This window comes from Myiozetetes cayanensis, unplaced genomic scaffold (genome assembly GCF_022539395.1).
Source record: "Myiozetetes cayanensis isolate MyiCay16 unplaced genomic scaffold, myiCay2020 scf29, whole genome shotgun sequence".
NCBI lineage: Eukaryota > Metazoa > Chordata > Aves > Passeriformes > Tyrannidae > Myiozetetes > Myiozetetes cayanensis.
This window is the reverse complement of record NW_026087510.1, coordinates 2,081,548-2,097,568: the sequence shown is the minus strand read 5'-3', so window position 1 is coordinate 2,097,568 and position 16,021 is coordinate 2,081,548. Positions and strand designations below refer to the sequence as shown.

Below are 16,021 nucleotides of genomic sequence, written 5' to 3'. Positions count from 1 at the left end.
TCCTGGAGATGAGGGCATGGAAAAGGCCTCACAGCGACACAGGTTCTGTGAGTGCAGGTTCCATCCCTGTTCACTTACGAGCTGGACTTGATGATCCTTGTGGGTCCCTGCCACGTCAGAACACTCTGTGAACTCTGTGAATGCTTCTTGTGAATGGCCAGAGCTGAAATACTTTGAAGACACAAAGCCCAGGGCAGGATTTGGCTGACAATGGTCGGTGTTCCCTGTGTCACCGCAGATGTTGTTGTTTCACGAAGGGAAATAACTGTTTGGTTTAACTCTCTTTTCCAGAACATCCTAAATCCAACAGCCTGTAAAGCTCAAAGCTGTCTCTGCTCCTCTGTGTCATTTCTCTCCATTCTCCTCCTTTGAAGTGTGACCTCGAGCACAGATTCCTCCCCTCTCTCGCCTCAGTGAAATGACCGAAGAGTCACTGCCACCTGAATGTCATTTTAGGAGGCAAGAAGCAGAATTAATCTTCCTCCACGTTGATCTGTGCAGTTCCCACCAGGAATGGATGAAGAGGGGGACAGGAGGAGGTTTAGTGATTTGGAACAAGGAACTGCCCTGTTCCTCCTGAAACCAAGGGCTCCTTTGGTTGCACTGGAACCTCCACATTCCGGTTAAATTATTCAGACTCCGAGGAAAGAGCAGATGCTGTCCTAGAAATGCCTTCTGTTGCCTTGTCACAACCGCTTGGGGAAGAGTTTTGATTTCAAACCAGATTTGATTTCAGTGATGCCCAAGCATTTCCTGAGCCCAAAAGCCATTCTTGGACTGCACCTCAGGTGGAGTGACCTGTGAGAGAGAGACAAATGACAGAGGCTGTTGTGGATTGAATTCCAGAATTGAATTTGGGTATTAGATTTTTTTTTTGTTGTTTTTCCCCTTCAATAAATTCTGTTAGCCCTGCAAAATGAATACATCAGCCTGGGATCAAAGTCTATTAGACCCAGGCCTTGGCAGGGACTGCCAAGTGCTCGGGATCGATTCTTTAGGATGGATTTTGACCTCAGCTTCTGAAAAGTCGTGTTGAAAAGTAACTGCTTGGAGATTGATGCTAAGACACGTCCCAGGTGTTAGTGGTAAATGTTGTCACTGATCCCAGCAGTTTGGGGGAATATCAGAAGTCCTGTGTTGATAAATCACTTAAAATTAGATGATTCAGGGCACAGTGGAGCAGTTCATTGTGGGAAGATTTGCAGGGTGTTGTAGAGAGCTGCATTTCAGGAGGAAACTCTGATTTTAAAAAGTGCTTTAAGAGGAGAGCTCAATTCTCTGGAAAAGAGAGAGGATGTTGGAGAGAGGGGCCCTTGGGAACACCGAGTGGAGGAAGTGCTGGGTCAGTTGTCTTCCTTCTCCTTGAGAAGCTCTTTGTTTCAGCCCTCCTGTGAGGGTGCAGTGGGGCAGTGAACATCAAAACCTTCTGTGTTCACTGCCAGGTGGATGGAGCGTGGGTGGATTGATTTTTTTTTTTCTTCTTTACCAGCCTTGCTTGTCTTTGATGTGCAGAGCAACACTTGTGTGAAGTGTTGGTTTGTGATGGCTCATCCCTGGCCAGCAGCAGAGAAGGGAGGTGCTCGTGAGGAGCTCAAGGACGTGGTGAGGCAGCGCCTGCTGCCCTTCCCTCTGCTGCTCCATCAGAAGGGGACGCTCTCCCGAGGGAGCACACGGATCCTCAGCCCTGGGGGGGCTCCAGGAAGATGTTTGAGAGCTGCAGCTCTCAGGGTGAGGGGCCCTTTGGTCCAGCCCGAGAGCGGCACTTAAAGTTGGGGTCCCCACACAGGGATCTGTGGGGGTCTGCAGGGCGGGTGCAGCTTGTGCTGGAGGCTCTGCTGTGGCAGAGGCTGCCAGATGTGCACAGGAGGGGCAGCAGGGATGAGCCAGAGCGTTTCATGGGACATGGTGACTATAGCAGGGACAGAGTAAGGTAGGGACAGTGGAGCTGTTCGTGATTTTGGGTCTCAGAGGGACCACGTGCAGCTCACCTGGCTGTGACCCTCAGCAGCAGCACGGGCTGGAATCCTTAGGGAGCTGTAGGGCAGCAGGATCAAAACCTGCTTCTCTGGTGCAGGAGTCAGAGCATCCTTAATCTGTGCCAAATGCCTCCCCCAGATCCACCCCTTCATCCCTGCAGAGGGGGGAGAAGGCAACAGAGACAAGGTTTTAATCCCTGTATGTGTGATTCAGCAGGAGTGAGTGGGTTAAAAGCAAGAGAGTTTTGCTGTATTTACCACTGACCTGTGGGTAGCCCCTGCTTTGTTGCAGGAGCACTTAACCCCTGGCCTGTGGGCTCTCTGTGTGGGCTGCCAGGACAGGTTAATGTAGAACTTTATTTCCAGCAGCTCTGTCTTCATGAGAGCCATTTGAGAACAGGCTGTGGGCTGAACCAGCTGGTTGTTAAATACCATCAGGCCTTGGATGGCATCTGGGATGTTCCCTGAGCCCCTTGGGCTGAAAGTGAGAGAGAGGGATCTGAGGGAAGCGGTCCCATCTCCCCAAAACCTTAGGGTGCATGTTAATGGGATGGAGTAAAGACTCTGCAGGAGACCAGGTGATGGAGCACAGTCTGTGGAACTTGATACTCCTCCTCAGGAAGGTTCTGCTCTCGCAGCATCCTCAGTGCCTGAATTTGTGCTGCTTGTGGGCACCTTTGGCATCACCATGTGGGGTGGCACAGACTCTTCCAGCTCCTTTCCCCAGCAGGCTGAGTTTATATTCTGAATTTCTGGGGAGGTGATGTCCTGCAAGGAGGCTGTGTGTCCTGCAGGAGGTATTTGTGGGCTGGCTACACAAGGGAGGGTTGAACAGGACTCTGATCTAGTGCAGACTGGCACGGGAGCAGAGCAGAGCTGGTTTCTCCTGGGCTGGCACTGCCTCATCCAGGGCAAGGTGAGGATTCATTGTTTTCTCGTGGTGGTTTGGCAGGGAATAATCCTGCAGCTGGTGCAGGCTCCTGGAGCCTGGAAGGGACTTCTGGAGGGCATCTGGCCCTACTCCCAGCTCTGAGGTCAGACCAGGTCACTGTGTTGTCAAATATAATCCTGCCTTTTTCTGTATGGACTCCCCTTCCCCTCTGCAGGAGTTCTGGGGCAGGAAAATCTCCATCCATTATTAGCTGAGCTCAGTAAAGCTGAAAGGTGAATTCCAACTACACCTTGACAGGGGAATTTCATCCTTTTTTTTTTTTTTTTTTATCTCTTCTGTGCAAATACATTTATTTTGTGTGCCTTTATTTGCCTTTTTCTGGGGCTCAGCCCCTGTGGTGCCAAACCACTCTGTGTGTCTCCTTTTAATATCTGGATTTGGGATGCAATGGGATCATCTGTTTCCAGGCTGGCAGATTTTGTGTTATCCTGGGAATCTGTCGTGACAGACAGGAGTTTTCAGCAGGAATGAGGAAGGAAACCTCCCTCACTGCCATGTGAGTGTTTTATGCTGGCAAAGAAATAAACTGCAGGGGATGGATGGATTGGTGGTGGGTTAAGGTTTTTTTTGGGGGGCTGGGTTTTGGTTTTACCCCTTGCTGGTGCTTTGGGGTGTTTTGTGCCTTCCTCTGCTCATAATTCTGGGAAGGTTTAGGGTTTTTTTATTTACTGCCATCTCCTATTTTGAAGAGTGAACACCAAGAACGTCCCAGAGGCTCCTCTCTGATAAACACAAAACATCCTTAAACAACACTGGCATCCTTAATTTCTCAGGATGATGCATCAAGAATGTATTTTACTATTCTAGTTCTAAATTCAGGCCTATTTGCTTAAATTTATTTTTAAAAACCAGTGAACACTTGAATTTCCAATGCCCCAAAATCAGTAGTGGAATTGAATCTTATCCAGGAATCAGTTTCTGAACCGATTTCAGAATCACACTCTGGGTTTAAATGGGACATTATTTATTCCTGGGCTGTCAGTTTATATTTTTCCAAGAGACTTATTGGAGTTGTTTGGGGATTTTCAAGTGTTCCCTAAATTTATAGGCCATAACCAGGGACAGGGGCCTGGATTGTGTCCATCCAGCAATACTTTACTGCTATATTAGAAATACCTTAATGAAGAAAGAAGCTTCAGCATGGAAATTATAGGGATTTTTTTTTTTCCCAAGAAGGACTTAGAATTTGGCTCACTTGAAAGAGTAGCTGATATTCTGTGGTTTTGGAGGCCAAATAAACCACAGGACCTCCCTTCAAGGTGGTTGGTGTGTTGTTTTTTAAGGTATAAATTCAGGGGAGGGGGGACTGTAATTTTCATTTTCCTGGGGGGTTGTGCTCTAACATTTCCCATCTCAGAGGTTTGGAATTTGGCTTGCAGGGGTTTGGGTGTGGGTTTTGTTTTGGTTTTTTTTTTTGCTTGTTTGTTTTGTTTTTATAATTATTATTTTTATCAGTTAAAAATATTCTTTATTTTAAAAATAAAACTAGAAATAAAAATAAAGGAGAGTAGAAGTAACAATAAGGAAAAAGAATAGTAAAAATTAAAAAAAAATCCAGGCAGAAGCTGGAAAACTTTCCTTTCCTTGCCAGCACTTCCCCAGCTCTCCTGCCTTCTCTGGACACCCTCCAGCACCTCAATGTCTTTCTTGGAGTGAGGGACCCAAAACTGAGCACACAATTCGAGGTGCAGCCTCCAGACCCTTGGATGAGATTCAGGTTTATGCATCCTCAGGGAGGATAAATAAGCCTGTACTGCTGACTGTTGTTTCTGCAGTCACTGGAGTTAATAGGCAAGAAATGCATTAAGATTAAAAAAAAAAAAAAAAAAAAAAAGAAAAGTTAAAAAAATTAGAAGTTCTGGAAGAGAGGAGTGACCTAGAAAATCTAATTGTTCTCTGAACAGCAATTGCCCTAAGTTTGGAAGCTCTAGTTTACTAATTAAGCTGAAACAGTAGATTTTAGTGGTGCTTAAAGTGCTAATTTCAACTGCTCTTTAAACCGTGAATCTCCAGCAAGTCTCTCAGCAACAACAACAAAAGGTTTTGCACAGCAATGCCTCACCGAGGGTCTGCAGAGCTCCTCAGCTCTTCCAGCAGCAACTTCCCATGTTCTCCAGGAGCTTCTCCTCCTTCCAGCTGCAACAAGGCAGATTATCCACATCCCTGCACCTGTCTGGGACCAACAGCACTGACAGAGGGGGGAGGAATTCCTGAAAAAGGGATCCAGTGCTCTGTAGGAAAATAACACAGGGCCAGTGTATATTCAATAATGAGCTCCCCAGTGATTAAACCCACCCAGACACACATCCTAACCCAGCCTGGACAGGCAGGGACAGCAATGGAAGGGGGTGTCACAGCTCTGGATTCCCACCCCGTGTCAGGGTCACCCATGCCCATGAGGACACGACCAGCACGGGCAGTGATGGTTTTGGGGGATGGTGGAGATTTTCCTCACCACTTGCACATCACCCACTCATGGTCTGGGTTGGAAGGGACCTTAAAGCCCATCCTGTTCCACCCCCTGCCATGGGCAGGGACACCTTCCACCAGCCCAGGTTGCTCCAATCCCACACCCAGGCTGGCTGGGAACTGCTCTACAAACACAGTGACAGCCCCATTTCTTCTTCCTAATCCATTGACCCAACCTTGGCCACACCTCAAATACAGAGCAGCTCTACCACCCAACGTGATGACAGGTAATTTTGGGTGCCCTGTTCAAAGAAAACCCCCTTGGGCTTGGAGCATGATTCCCCTAAACCTGTTAAAACACACAGCTAGGTGATCAGTGTTTGCTCTTATTTACATCTGTTCAAAGAAAAAAAACATCCTCACTAAAACCTACATTTTATGTAGCCAAACCCTCAGTAAGAGATTCAGCACTGCAGAGGCAACTCCAGGGCAGGAAAAAAAAAAACCAGTAAAAAGTAACATTACTGATCAAAGGGGAAAGAGATTGTTTTTGCCTTTCTTTTCAATCAGAGCTCAGTACATCAGGTTGCAACCTCTGCACGAAGCTGCCCGTTAATGGCAGCCAGTCTGTAACAACTTGACACAGCGACCCCACTTCTGGGCCCAGGAGGATTGTTAATAATCAGAGCACATCACTCTGGTACAGGAGATCAACATCAGCCCCAGTTAAAGACAACTGGATCCTGAGAAACCAGTGCTCAGGGGGCCAGTTTGCTTTAGAATCCCAAAAAACTGTCATGTGTGTGGAGGTGCCAAAGGTGGGAGCCCAAAATGCTGCACTCACCTTGGCTTCTTTGCCCCTCAGGGTTCTCCTGTGGACAGCTGCCAGCAACACAGAGCACTGGTCTCCTTCCAGCCCTGCTCCAAAAGGGGGAAATACAAAAATAAAACACAAAAAATAAAAGATAAATAATAAAAAATTAAAATATAAAAATAATAATAAATTAAAATAATATAAAATAAAATAAAATAAAATAAAATAAAATAAAAATAAAATTAAAATAAAATAAAATAAAATAGAATAAAATATAAAATAGAATAAAATAAAATAAAATAAAATATGCAGTGCTCACTCTTCCAAGGAGCTCCCATGGGGCTGGGACCTGCAACCACCTTCAGCCAAGAAGGATGTTTCTTACCATCCCAAACTTGCTTGAGTTTTTGGAGCTGTGCAGCCCAGCAGGGACGTGTCCAGGCTGAACAGGCTCTTGCACTTCTTAGGAGAGGACAGTAAAGGTGTTGAAAGGTAGTAAAAACTATGCTGCTTGTGCTGCCCCACTCACCCAGCCCAGCCCTCAGCCAGGCACGTGGCACAAACATTTCAGATGCTGCTGCTGAAGTTTTTGATGATGGTTAGTGATGTTCCCTCACTAATCCTCCTTAATGCCACCTTTGAAACTGGGTTTTGATGTCGATGGCAGGAAGCACCTCTCCACCCTGTTCTGCTGCAAACCAAAGGAGACACCCAGACACCCAGAACTGAAGGGTTTCCTTTGGAAGGGACCAGCTCCAGGGAGGGAATAAAGCTGAGGTCTCTGCAGGGGTCTCAGGCACTTACCAACCCCTACCAGCTGAAGCCACAATCTGTGCTTCAAGGGACTCTCTCCAAGCTGAGCTCTGCCCACCAAACACCCCATCTGCCAGACACGCCAAAATCCAGGCCAAACCTCCCTCCTCACCCATCTAACTCTGTTAAAAACAGGCAGGAGAGCAGCTGCCTGCCAGTGCCAACGGGGTACCCACCATCCTTTCCATCCACTGGCCACCCACCAGGCACATGAGTCCATGTTAAACCACACACAGTCCCACCCCTCCAGCATTTTGTTCACCCCCAAACCATTCTGAAGCCAGCACTGCCTCAAGGCAGTGCATTCAAGAGATCCCTCCAGGTGGAGTGTTAAATAAAGTACTTTATTGGGTCCTCTGCACATCAAGCTTTGTACAAAAACCTCTCCATTAACACCAGGGTGAGCGGCGACCTCCGGGAGCTTTGAACGCTGGCTCAGCTCCCTTCTGAAGAAGCAGAAGTGAAAGTAACGTCAAAAAAGCAGCCAGGTTGGCCACACCGAGTTGGGCTCCACCAGCAAACCAGCCCTGCAGGGTGAGCTGCAGCCCTGAGGATTCAAACCTCCCTCCCAGACCAGCCTGGTTTGCTCTCGTGGCCGAAGGGACGCGGGAAAGGTTTCACATCCCTCTGCCTCCCACTCCTCGTGCTCCTCCGTCAAGCGCCGCTGCAGTTCACCAGGACTAATTAAAAACCTCGTCTCAAGAGCCCTAAGCCAGCAGGGAGGAAATTTTCATCGTGCCAGGGCCTCATTTGTCGTCGGCGCCGCTCTCGGGCAGCAGAGCCCCGCGGGAGCCCTTGGTGCGCAGGCACAGCCCGCAGTCCAGCTCCACGTCGATGTCCCCGAAGCGCAGCTGGCACGACTCGTTGCAGCTGCAGGAGAGACAGTGACAGAGCTCAGGGGTTTGTGGGCAGCAGGAGAGGCCCTTGGGAGGCTGCTCAGCACCGCCTGCCCCATGGGGGCACCGAGCTCGTCCCTCCCGGCCAAGCCACGCTGGGACGCTCGTGGACACCCACTTTTCTCATCCCATGACACGCACCAGTGATGGATTTCCCAGCCTAGCATGGGGTCTAGGGATTGTTCTTGCCCCCCTCCCCAGCTCCTGCACTGCTCCAGGGCCCCCCCAGGCCCCTGTCCCCCACGTACCAGCGGGATGCAGCCGAGTTGGCGCCCACGACGGCGACAGCGCCCAGGCAGTGCCAGCAGAAGCACATGGTGAGGAAGGTCAGGTTGCTGGCATCGCTCTGATCCCAGCCTGGTCCTCCCCAGGGAGGGGACAGCACAAACCCAATCTGGTCACAGACAAAAGAGATGTCAAGGCTTTAGCACATCCCCCCTCTTCTCCTCCTGATCTTAGCCAAGCTGCTGCAGCTGACTGTGGGCACGATAACCCCAGTAACACCTGGAGCACTGCCCTGGGCACCCCCAGCCACCCTTGTCTCTCCAGGCTGACACAGGGGTGGGTTTCAGGAGGAGATGGATTCTCTGCAGACAATCCTTAGGGCTTGCAGGGCAGCCCAGCATGCCCAGAGAAAGAGGACACCCCAAAGGTGACATTGCCAGGCTGAGCATTTCCCCCTAGGCCCAAAGCTGGGTGATTACATGAGAGATTTCCAGATGTTGCCAGTTACCTGGAACAAGCAGAGGAAGAAAATGGACCTGATGAAATGAATAAAAGCTCATGACTGTGGTTTCCCTCCCTTATGGGCTCCTATTTCCATTTTCCAGCCATTTCCAGGTCTGTCCACATTGCCTGTATTACACATGCACTCCTCCACAGTGCCAGCTCTGGCACAAACCTCGTTTCCTCTTCTAATTTACCACGATACTCCAAGCAGCCTACAAGTTTACCCCCAACAGATGTGCAGAGCAGCCCCGCTCTGCTCACCCTGCGGGGTGCAAAGCTCAGAGAACAACGGGTACTGAACACAGACCTGCCAAAGCCAAGAGCCCTGCAGGAGGAAGGAGCTGGTCCTGAGGGTCTCCAGGACGATGTGGTCTCGCAGGAACACCTCCAGGAGGGCACAGAGGGCTCCAGCAAGGATGGCCATGGCCAGCAGGGAGTGGAGGTGTTGATCCAGCGCGGCATCGCCGTAGTCACGGAAACTGAAGAGCAAACCTGCCAAGATCCACCCCATGTTAGCAAGGACACCCCGGGGTTTGTTCTTTAAAAAAAAAACCACCTGAAAACAGACAATGTTCTAGATTTTGCCACGATCTGCCTGGTGGGAAGAGCCAGACATCAACCAGGCTGCTGTCACCACCTTCACCCTGCACACACCGCGCAGCCCCAGCACTTGGGTCTGTTCTGCCCACCGAGGAGCCCCCATTCCTGCAGAGACCCCCATACCCCAGCCAGGGCTGTAGGGCTGCCAGGAGGAGCACAGGCCTGGGGACCTTGAGCTCAGAAGATGGTGGGGAGCTTTGCATCAGGATTTGTCCCTCTGTGCATCCAATCAAGGCGGGGGGACAACACCTTTTCGTGGCTCCGAGAGAGCTGCTTGTCACCAGGAGCAGCACATCCCTCCAGCATCCCCCGTGCCCCTGGGCCACCCAGCTGGCTGGAATCCTCCCTATGGCTGGGTTCACATTCTGGGAGGAGCAGGGAGGGGGTGACTTCAGCACCCAGGCAGTGCCATCACACCTGCACAAACCCTCCAGCTCTGCCTGCACGGGGCCCTGCTGGTCCCAGAACAGCCCAGGAGCTGTCACACCTCTGTCACACACCCCTGGTGCTCCCCTGCCCCGTGCCCTGCCCTGCCCAGGCACCAGGGCTGGCTCACCTTCGATGAGCAGAGCCAGGCACAGCGACAGCCGGTCCAGGCCGGGCGGCAGCTTGAGCCGGGACTGCGAGACCATGTCCATGACCCCCGAGAGCAGGAAGAACAGGTAGATGGTGCAGTAGTGCCAGTGGGTGAGCTCTGTCCAGCTGTGTGTCTCGGGGCTGTACAGCTTCAGGTGGGGACCGCTGGGGACAAACTGCTCCACCAGAATCCCTGGGGAGAGGGGGGAAAGGTCAGCCCTGTCCTTCCACCCAGGGGAGAGGACAAGGCTGCAGGAGAACTTCCCGTGCAGGGCTGAAGCCACAGTGGTGTTTGCCCAGAGAAGAACATCCCAGCGTGCCACCAGCACATCCCCCAGCCCTCCCACACCAGCTGCAGGTGTTCCCCATTATGGGGAAGTCATTACCCCCCAGTTTTATGGGACAAAGCAGCTGCAGCATCATTAGATATCGGGGCAGAAACCCATCATCATCATCTCTTACCTGCTAGAGCAAAGAGAGCTTTGACAGCCCCCTCGAAGATCTCTGCACGCTGGGTCCCGGAGCTTGGCTGGCCCTCAGCATCCCCTTTCCTCCTCAGGTACTTCAGGGGGTACCTCACGGACCACCAGAGCCCAAAGATGAGGAAGAAAGTGCCCCGCAGGGCACTGCCAACGAAACTCGTGGGCATCGGGCGCGTGGTGGGGACCTGCAGGGACAAACAAAGCCTGGGGGCTGGCCCAAGGGACGTGCTGGGCTGCTCCCTCACTCAGCACCCCCAGGGATCCACATCCCAGCAGAGAGGGTGCCCATGGCTCTGCCATCAGCTGTGAACAGGGAATCCCAGGGATGGGACATCACCAAACAAGGAACCCCAGGGATGGGACATCACCAAACAGGGAATCCCAGAGATGGGACATCACCAAACAGGGAATCCCAGGGATGGGGCATCACCAAACAGGGAATCTCAGAGATGGGACATCACCAAACAGGGAATCCCAGAGATGGGACATCACCAAACAGGGAATCCCAGGGATGGGACATCACCAAACAGGGAATCCCAGGGATGGGACATCACCAAACAGGGAATCCCAGGGATGGGACATCACCAAACAGGGAACCCCAGGGATGGGACATCACCGTGGGGGAGCTGCTGCTCTGCACCACCGTGGGCAGGTGTGTGTGAGTCTGTGGCTGCACACACAGCCATCAGGACTTGGTGCCACAGAACAGCGTGTAAAATAACACCCAAGAAAGTGCAACACCCAAGGAAACACAACAAAGCTTTTCCTAATAAAAAGCAACATAGTTATTATTTCCTCAGACCATAAACTCCCTCCAAAGGAGGCAATTACCAGGGTGTGAACCCAGCCCTGGATTCAGGAGTTCCAGCCAGCCAAGGCTTTGGCAGGAGGAAGCAACCCAGGAACCATTAGCATTTCCAAAAGGAGCCTCATGCATATTCCACGCAACCTTTGTTTGACACAAGGGAGGAGATTTCATCTCCAGGGGAAGAGATCCAAGACTGAAAGCCTTGACACTGAGTGGGATCAATGCCACTGAGCACCAGGGAGGATGGAGAGGAGCAAAGGTACAGCAAATTTATATCCTGTAAAATATTTAAGCCCATACCCAAATTCCTGGAAAAAAAAAAAATCCCAGTGCAGCAAGGGCAGAGGGAATAAATAATGATCTTAGAGCAGTAAACCTTTGATATTACCTTGGGATGGTCTTGTCCCTTCCAGCAACACCTCTCTCCTTGCTCCCTGTAAGCTTCCACCACCTAAGGAGGACTCCCTTTTCCCCTCCAAATGGTTTTCCGGTCCTTTTCTACCGCTGGGACGTGCATTACTCACCCCAAAGCTCCCCCACCGACCTGCCCTCGCCTCACAAATCACATCCTCACCGTGTTTATAAATACCAGAGCAAATTGCAGGGGCTGGATGAACAACTCCAGCACGTTCTCCGAGTCCTCCCACACTAGAAAGTAATGAGGCAACTGCAGAAGGAGGGGAGGATGTGGCAAGTGCCTGGGGGGAGGGAGAGCTCTGTGAGGTGGCCCTGGTCGGGTTTTGGCTGCAGAGCCCGGGTGGGTTGGACTGGCTCGGCCCTGAGTGGCACCCACGGATGTGGAAATCATCATCACCCACTGCATCTGTGGGACACAGACAGCCCAGGGAAGGCTCAGAGCTGTGTTAAGGTTTCCTCTCAGCAGGGAAGTTACTAAACAGCCTTTCAGGGAGGTGAGAAACGCCCTGTCCAGGAGCTGCTTTGAGGAGCAGGGATGGCTCCCTGCTCTATTTTGGGTGCCTGCATTAGGGTGAGGTGGCTCATGCCCCAGGAGAAGCCAGGTCTTTCCTGATTATAGCCTGGACACCCAGTCCAGGGCACTTATCTTGCCTGCACAGACATCTACATGCCAGAGTGACTAACAATAAATGGGATTAAAGCCCTTTTAGGCTGCACACAATTGCACGATAGAGAACCAAATTTTACCATTGTCCTACTTGTGACTGCCAGGGCAACAGCCTGGAGCTGGAGTCAGGAGGTTACCCCGATCCAGAGACACGTCAGGAACGTTAATGTGACGTGATTACCTGGAGGAGAGGAGAGCTGAGACCTCCCAGAGCCCAGAAATTACAAACAGTGTGTCCCCCCTGCAGCTCCAGGGGCTGCTCCAAAGTCACACCAGCATCCAGCATTAACCCAGGGATCCATCAGCCCACGTCCACCAACCATCCCCCCTCCACCTGAGGGACCAGCAGACCCAACCCACTGTTGCAGAGCCATCCCTGGGATCTCCTGCCCTGAGCATCCCTCTCCCCAGCAGAGCAGCCTCACTCTGCAGGGCCAGGGACCCTTTTGCTTTGAAACCTCCCAGCAGCTCAATCCAGCAAGGCTTTGGTAGCTGCCAGGAGCCCCCTTTGCCTCTGCAAACAGCACTTCAGCAGCCACCACACACCACAGAGTCACTGAATGGTTTGGGTTGGAAGTGATCTTAAAGCTCACATCACCCCACCCCTGCCATGGGCAGGGACACCTCCACTAGACCAGGTTGCTCCAAGCCCTGTCCAACACAGCTTTGGACACTTCCAGGGATCCTGGCATGTCCTGGGGCATCTCTCCCTTAGCAGGGATGTCCCAAACCCACCCTCAGTCAAGCAGCAGTGTGCATGTAACCCACTCAAAAAAAAAAACCAACAAAAATCCCACCTTCCTTTATAAAACAGCCACTGTTTTGCAGTGAAACCAGACAAGTTTCCAAGCAACAGTCCATTTGCACAGCTCACATCCTTGAAGCACAGGGAACATCCCCAGAGCCCCTCAAGCAGCCCCCTGAGCCCAGCCCTGACACCCCTCACCCCAGCACCGAGCCCAGGTTCACACACGAGCTGATTGAGCTCCGAGTGAGCAGAACTAGGGAAGAGCAGAGACCCGGGGTTATTTATTCCTCCTGTGAGCTGGTTTGCCTGTCAGAGCCCCTGAAATAGGGCTGCAGTCACAAGTTATTACCTGAGCTGCCCTTCTCCCCCCCCTGCTCCCAGGCTCTGCTGCTCTGCTTTAATGTCCATATGGGAGCTGCCTGCTCTGCTTAGGAAACCTCTCCTGACTGCTCCCAGCCTGTCCAGGTTCAGCTCAGGAGACACAGCATTCCTTCTTCCATCCCAACTTCCAGGCTCTCCCCTGGAGCCACTGCAGCTCCAGATCCACCACCATCCACGACTTTGACCCCCTTGCCCTGGCTGATGTGGGGGGATCCATGCTCAGAGGGTGACACCCCTGTGGATACACAAGCATTCCCTACAAGCACCCCTGGGTGCAACCATCAGCATCCCAGACAGCCAACTTGTAGGCACAGGGCAAGCCCAGCAGCTGGCCATGGATATTTTCTTACATGGATCCTCCTCCATCCTTGGACACTTCCAGGGATGGGGCAGCCACAGCTTCTCTGGGCAACCTGTGCCAGGGCCTGCCCACCCTCACAGACAACAATTCCTTCCCAACATCCCATCTAGCCCTGCCCTCTGGCAGTGGGAAGCCATTCCCTGCGTCTTGTCCCTTCAGATCCTTTTCCAAAGTCCCTCTCCAGCTCTCCTGGAGCCCCTTCAGGCACTGGAAGGGGTTCCAAGCTCCCCCTGGAGCCTTCTCTTCTTCTCCAGGCTGGACAACCCCCCTCCCCTGCCATGATGCACCTCCAAAACACAATAAGCCCCTAAAAAGGGGACAAACCCATATATTTCTGGCAGACTGCCTCCATCAGCATCACTTCCACCACCATCATCACCCTGAACTTTGGTCCCTGAGAGAGGGACTCTCCACACCTCCCATCTTCCTGAGCTCCAGCAGCCACAGCCATCCCATGGCAGGTGAAAGAGTTTACCTGGGACTCCTGCCTGTCCTCCTCCCTCTCCAGAGGTGTCAGCAAGGAGGTTATTACTGGGAAGAGGCAGATAAAGGGAGAAGCCAGCACGGGGAGGTGGCCCTCAGACAGGATGTTTGGAGCTGCACATCCTGCAGGCCAGTTCAAAGCAGGCTGAGTCAACTCCCTTTCCCAACCTGGGACACCTCCTGGCTGCTCTTAAAAAAAAAAAAAACAACCAGCAACTCTCCTGCAGTTTGCCACAGAAATCAGGGGGAGCAGAAAATTCTTGTTCCCATGGCAACCGTGTATATTCAGTTATTATGATGGGTTTGGGATGACTGGGAAAAGAGCCAGGAGAAGATAAGGCTGCAGCGTGGTCTGACAGGGCCAGGCCCTGCTGGAAGTCTCTGAACTGGGTTGCCAGGGACATGATAACCCTTTTAGGGGGTCCAACCATGTAAAAGTTGCCTGAGGGCAGGAGATTTTCAGCCAGGAGCTCCCAGACCAGAGCAGAGCCTTTGTGAGCTCCACTTCCCAGCCCACAGCAGCCAAGAAGAAGGGGACGACTTCTCTCTCTGCCCCCCCAGAACACAGCAAACTCTTTTACTCCTTTTTACCTCTCTAAAACTCAACACTGCCCCACACCAAGCACCCATACCCACAAACCACCTCTGTCCTGCCCATCCCATGCCAAGGGCTGCACAGAGGAGCAGAGCAAGGGCCTCAAGGCAAATAAACCCCACGGGCCACCCCAGCACCTCCATCTCCCTCCACAGCACTGAGCTCAGGGTGCAGGAACACTCAGCACTGCTCTGGAGCTCTGCTCTGGCTCTGGAGCCACTAAAAACCACTCCCAGCACATCCCCAACCCAGGATTTCTCCTGTGGAGCTGTGTGAGTGTTTCTCTTCCCATAAAACCAACCCAAACCCACCCCCAGCACGCCCGCAGGACGAGCATCACAGAAGCAAAGCAGCTGCACAACCCTCCCCAGGGTGATGGGCTGTGCTCCAGCACAGCCAGAAAAGCCACCAAGCCATAGCCAGGAGCTTTGATTCCCATTATCTCCATATCAGGTGGGAGGAAGGAAGGGAAAGCAAGAGGCTGGTGGTGGTGGTGCTGGCACACAACCACGCCGTACACCCGTCACTGCTCATCTGCAACGGTGCCTGAGGAGCAGGGTGTGTGACAGAGGGATGAACACACCTGGAGAAGGGTCCTGGGCCAGCAGGGAAGCCCAGAGCAGCAAAGTTTTACCCAAATTTAAGCTCCAGGAGCTTGTTATAACATTAAATCCCAGCACAGGGTGAAATACAACCCTCACAGGAGCTCCTTCTTACAGACCTACCCCTCAAAATAATAATAAAAAAAAAGACATACCTTTTGTGCTGGAAAAATAAACCAGGAGGACCATCAGGGACCTCTTTCAGCTCAGTTTTCCTTTCTGCAAGCACCCATCTCTACAAATCACCACCCCAAAGGGCAGCTTAGCACAAACCCCTTTCCCAGGCAATAGGAGTCAAGTCCTTGGGGAAAGTGGGGAAAGGTGAGCAGGGAGGGCAGCAGCTGGAGCGGGAGGGGAGGAAACAAGGCCCAGCTGAAAAGTATCTGCTCAGAGGATCAATGTGCCTTTTTCCGTGGAATTTGAAGGGCCAGCAAAGAGTAAAGCTCATAGAGAAAGTTTCTATGAAAAGGCAAACTTGGAATTACAGGCAGTGAAAGAAGTTTTTGGTGCATTAAATGGTTGAGGAAAGGGGGTTTCTACCCTTTTGAGCATCCCCAGGAGAAAAATGAGAGTGCAACTGTGAGATGTGGTTGTGAACAGCCCTGTGGGGAGAGACCTGGAGAAAGGATGGCAACCCCCCCCCCCAAAATCCCAGAGTCATTCACACACACCATGTGAGCTAAAATCACTGTGGGCACAAACAGATGCAATT

The 16,021-nt window shown here is 51.9% G+C and overlaps 2 protein-coding genes across 2 annotated transcripts in view; both read right to left on the bottom strand.

Moving 5' to 3' along the window:
- Nucleotides 1-7,328: 7,328 nt before the first annotated feature.
- LOC126644119 (transmembrane protein 45B-like) lies at nt 7,329-11,648 on the bottom strand. Its single transcript, XM_050323064.1, has 6 exons — nt 11,444-11,648; nt 10,228-10,432; nt 9,746-9,958; nt 8,897-9,081; nt 8,109-8,254; nt 7,329-7,834 (listed from the first exon to the last, which is right to left on the bottom strand). The coding sequence occupies exons 2-6, from the start codon at nt 10,412-10,414 to the stop codon at nt 7,711-7,713; spliced, it is 855 nt and encodes a 284-aa protein (XP_050179021.1). The 5' UTR covers nt 10,415-10,432; nt 11,444-11,648; the 3' UTR covers nt 7,329-7,710.
- The window catches only part of ST3GAL4 (ST3 beta-galactoside alpha-2,3-sialyltransferase 4), a 1,214,471-nt gene continuing 1,210,048 nt past the window's right edge, over nt 11,599-16,021 (bottom strand). Inside the window, exon 13 of the transcript XR_007629862.1 lies at nt 11,599-11,609. The gene's annotated coding sequence lies outside the window, so the exon portion shown is untranslated. The remainder of the gene's footprint in view (nt 11,610-16,021) is intronic.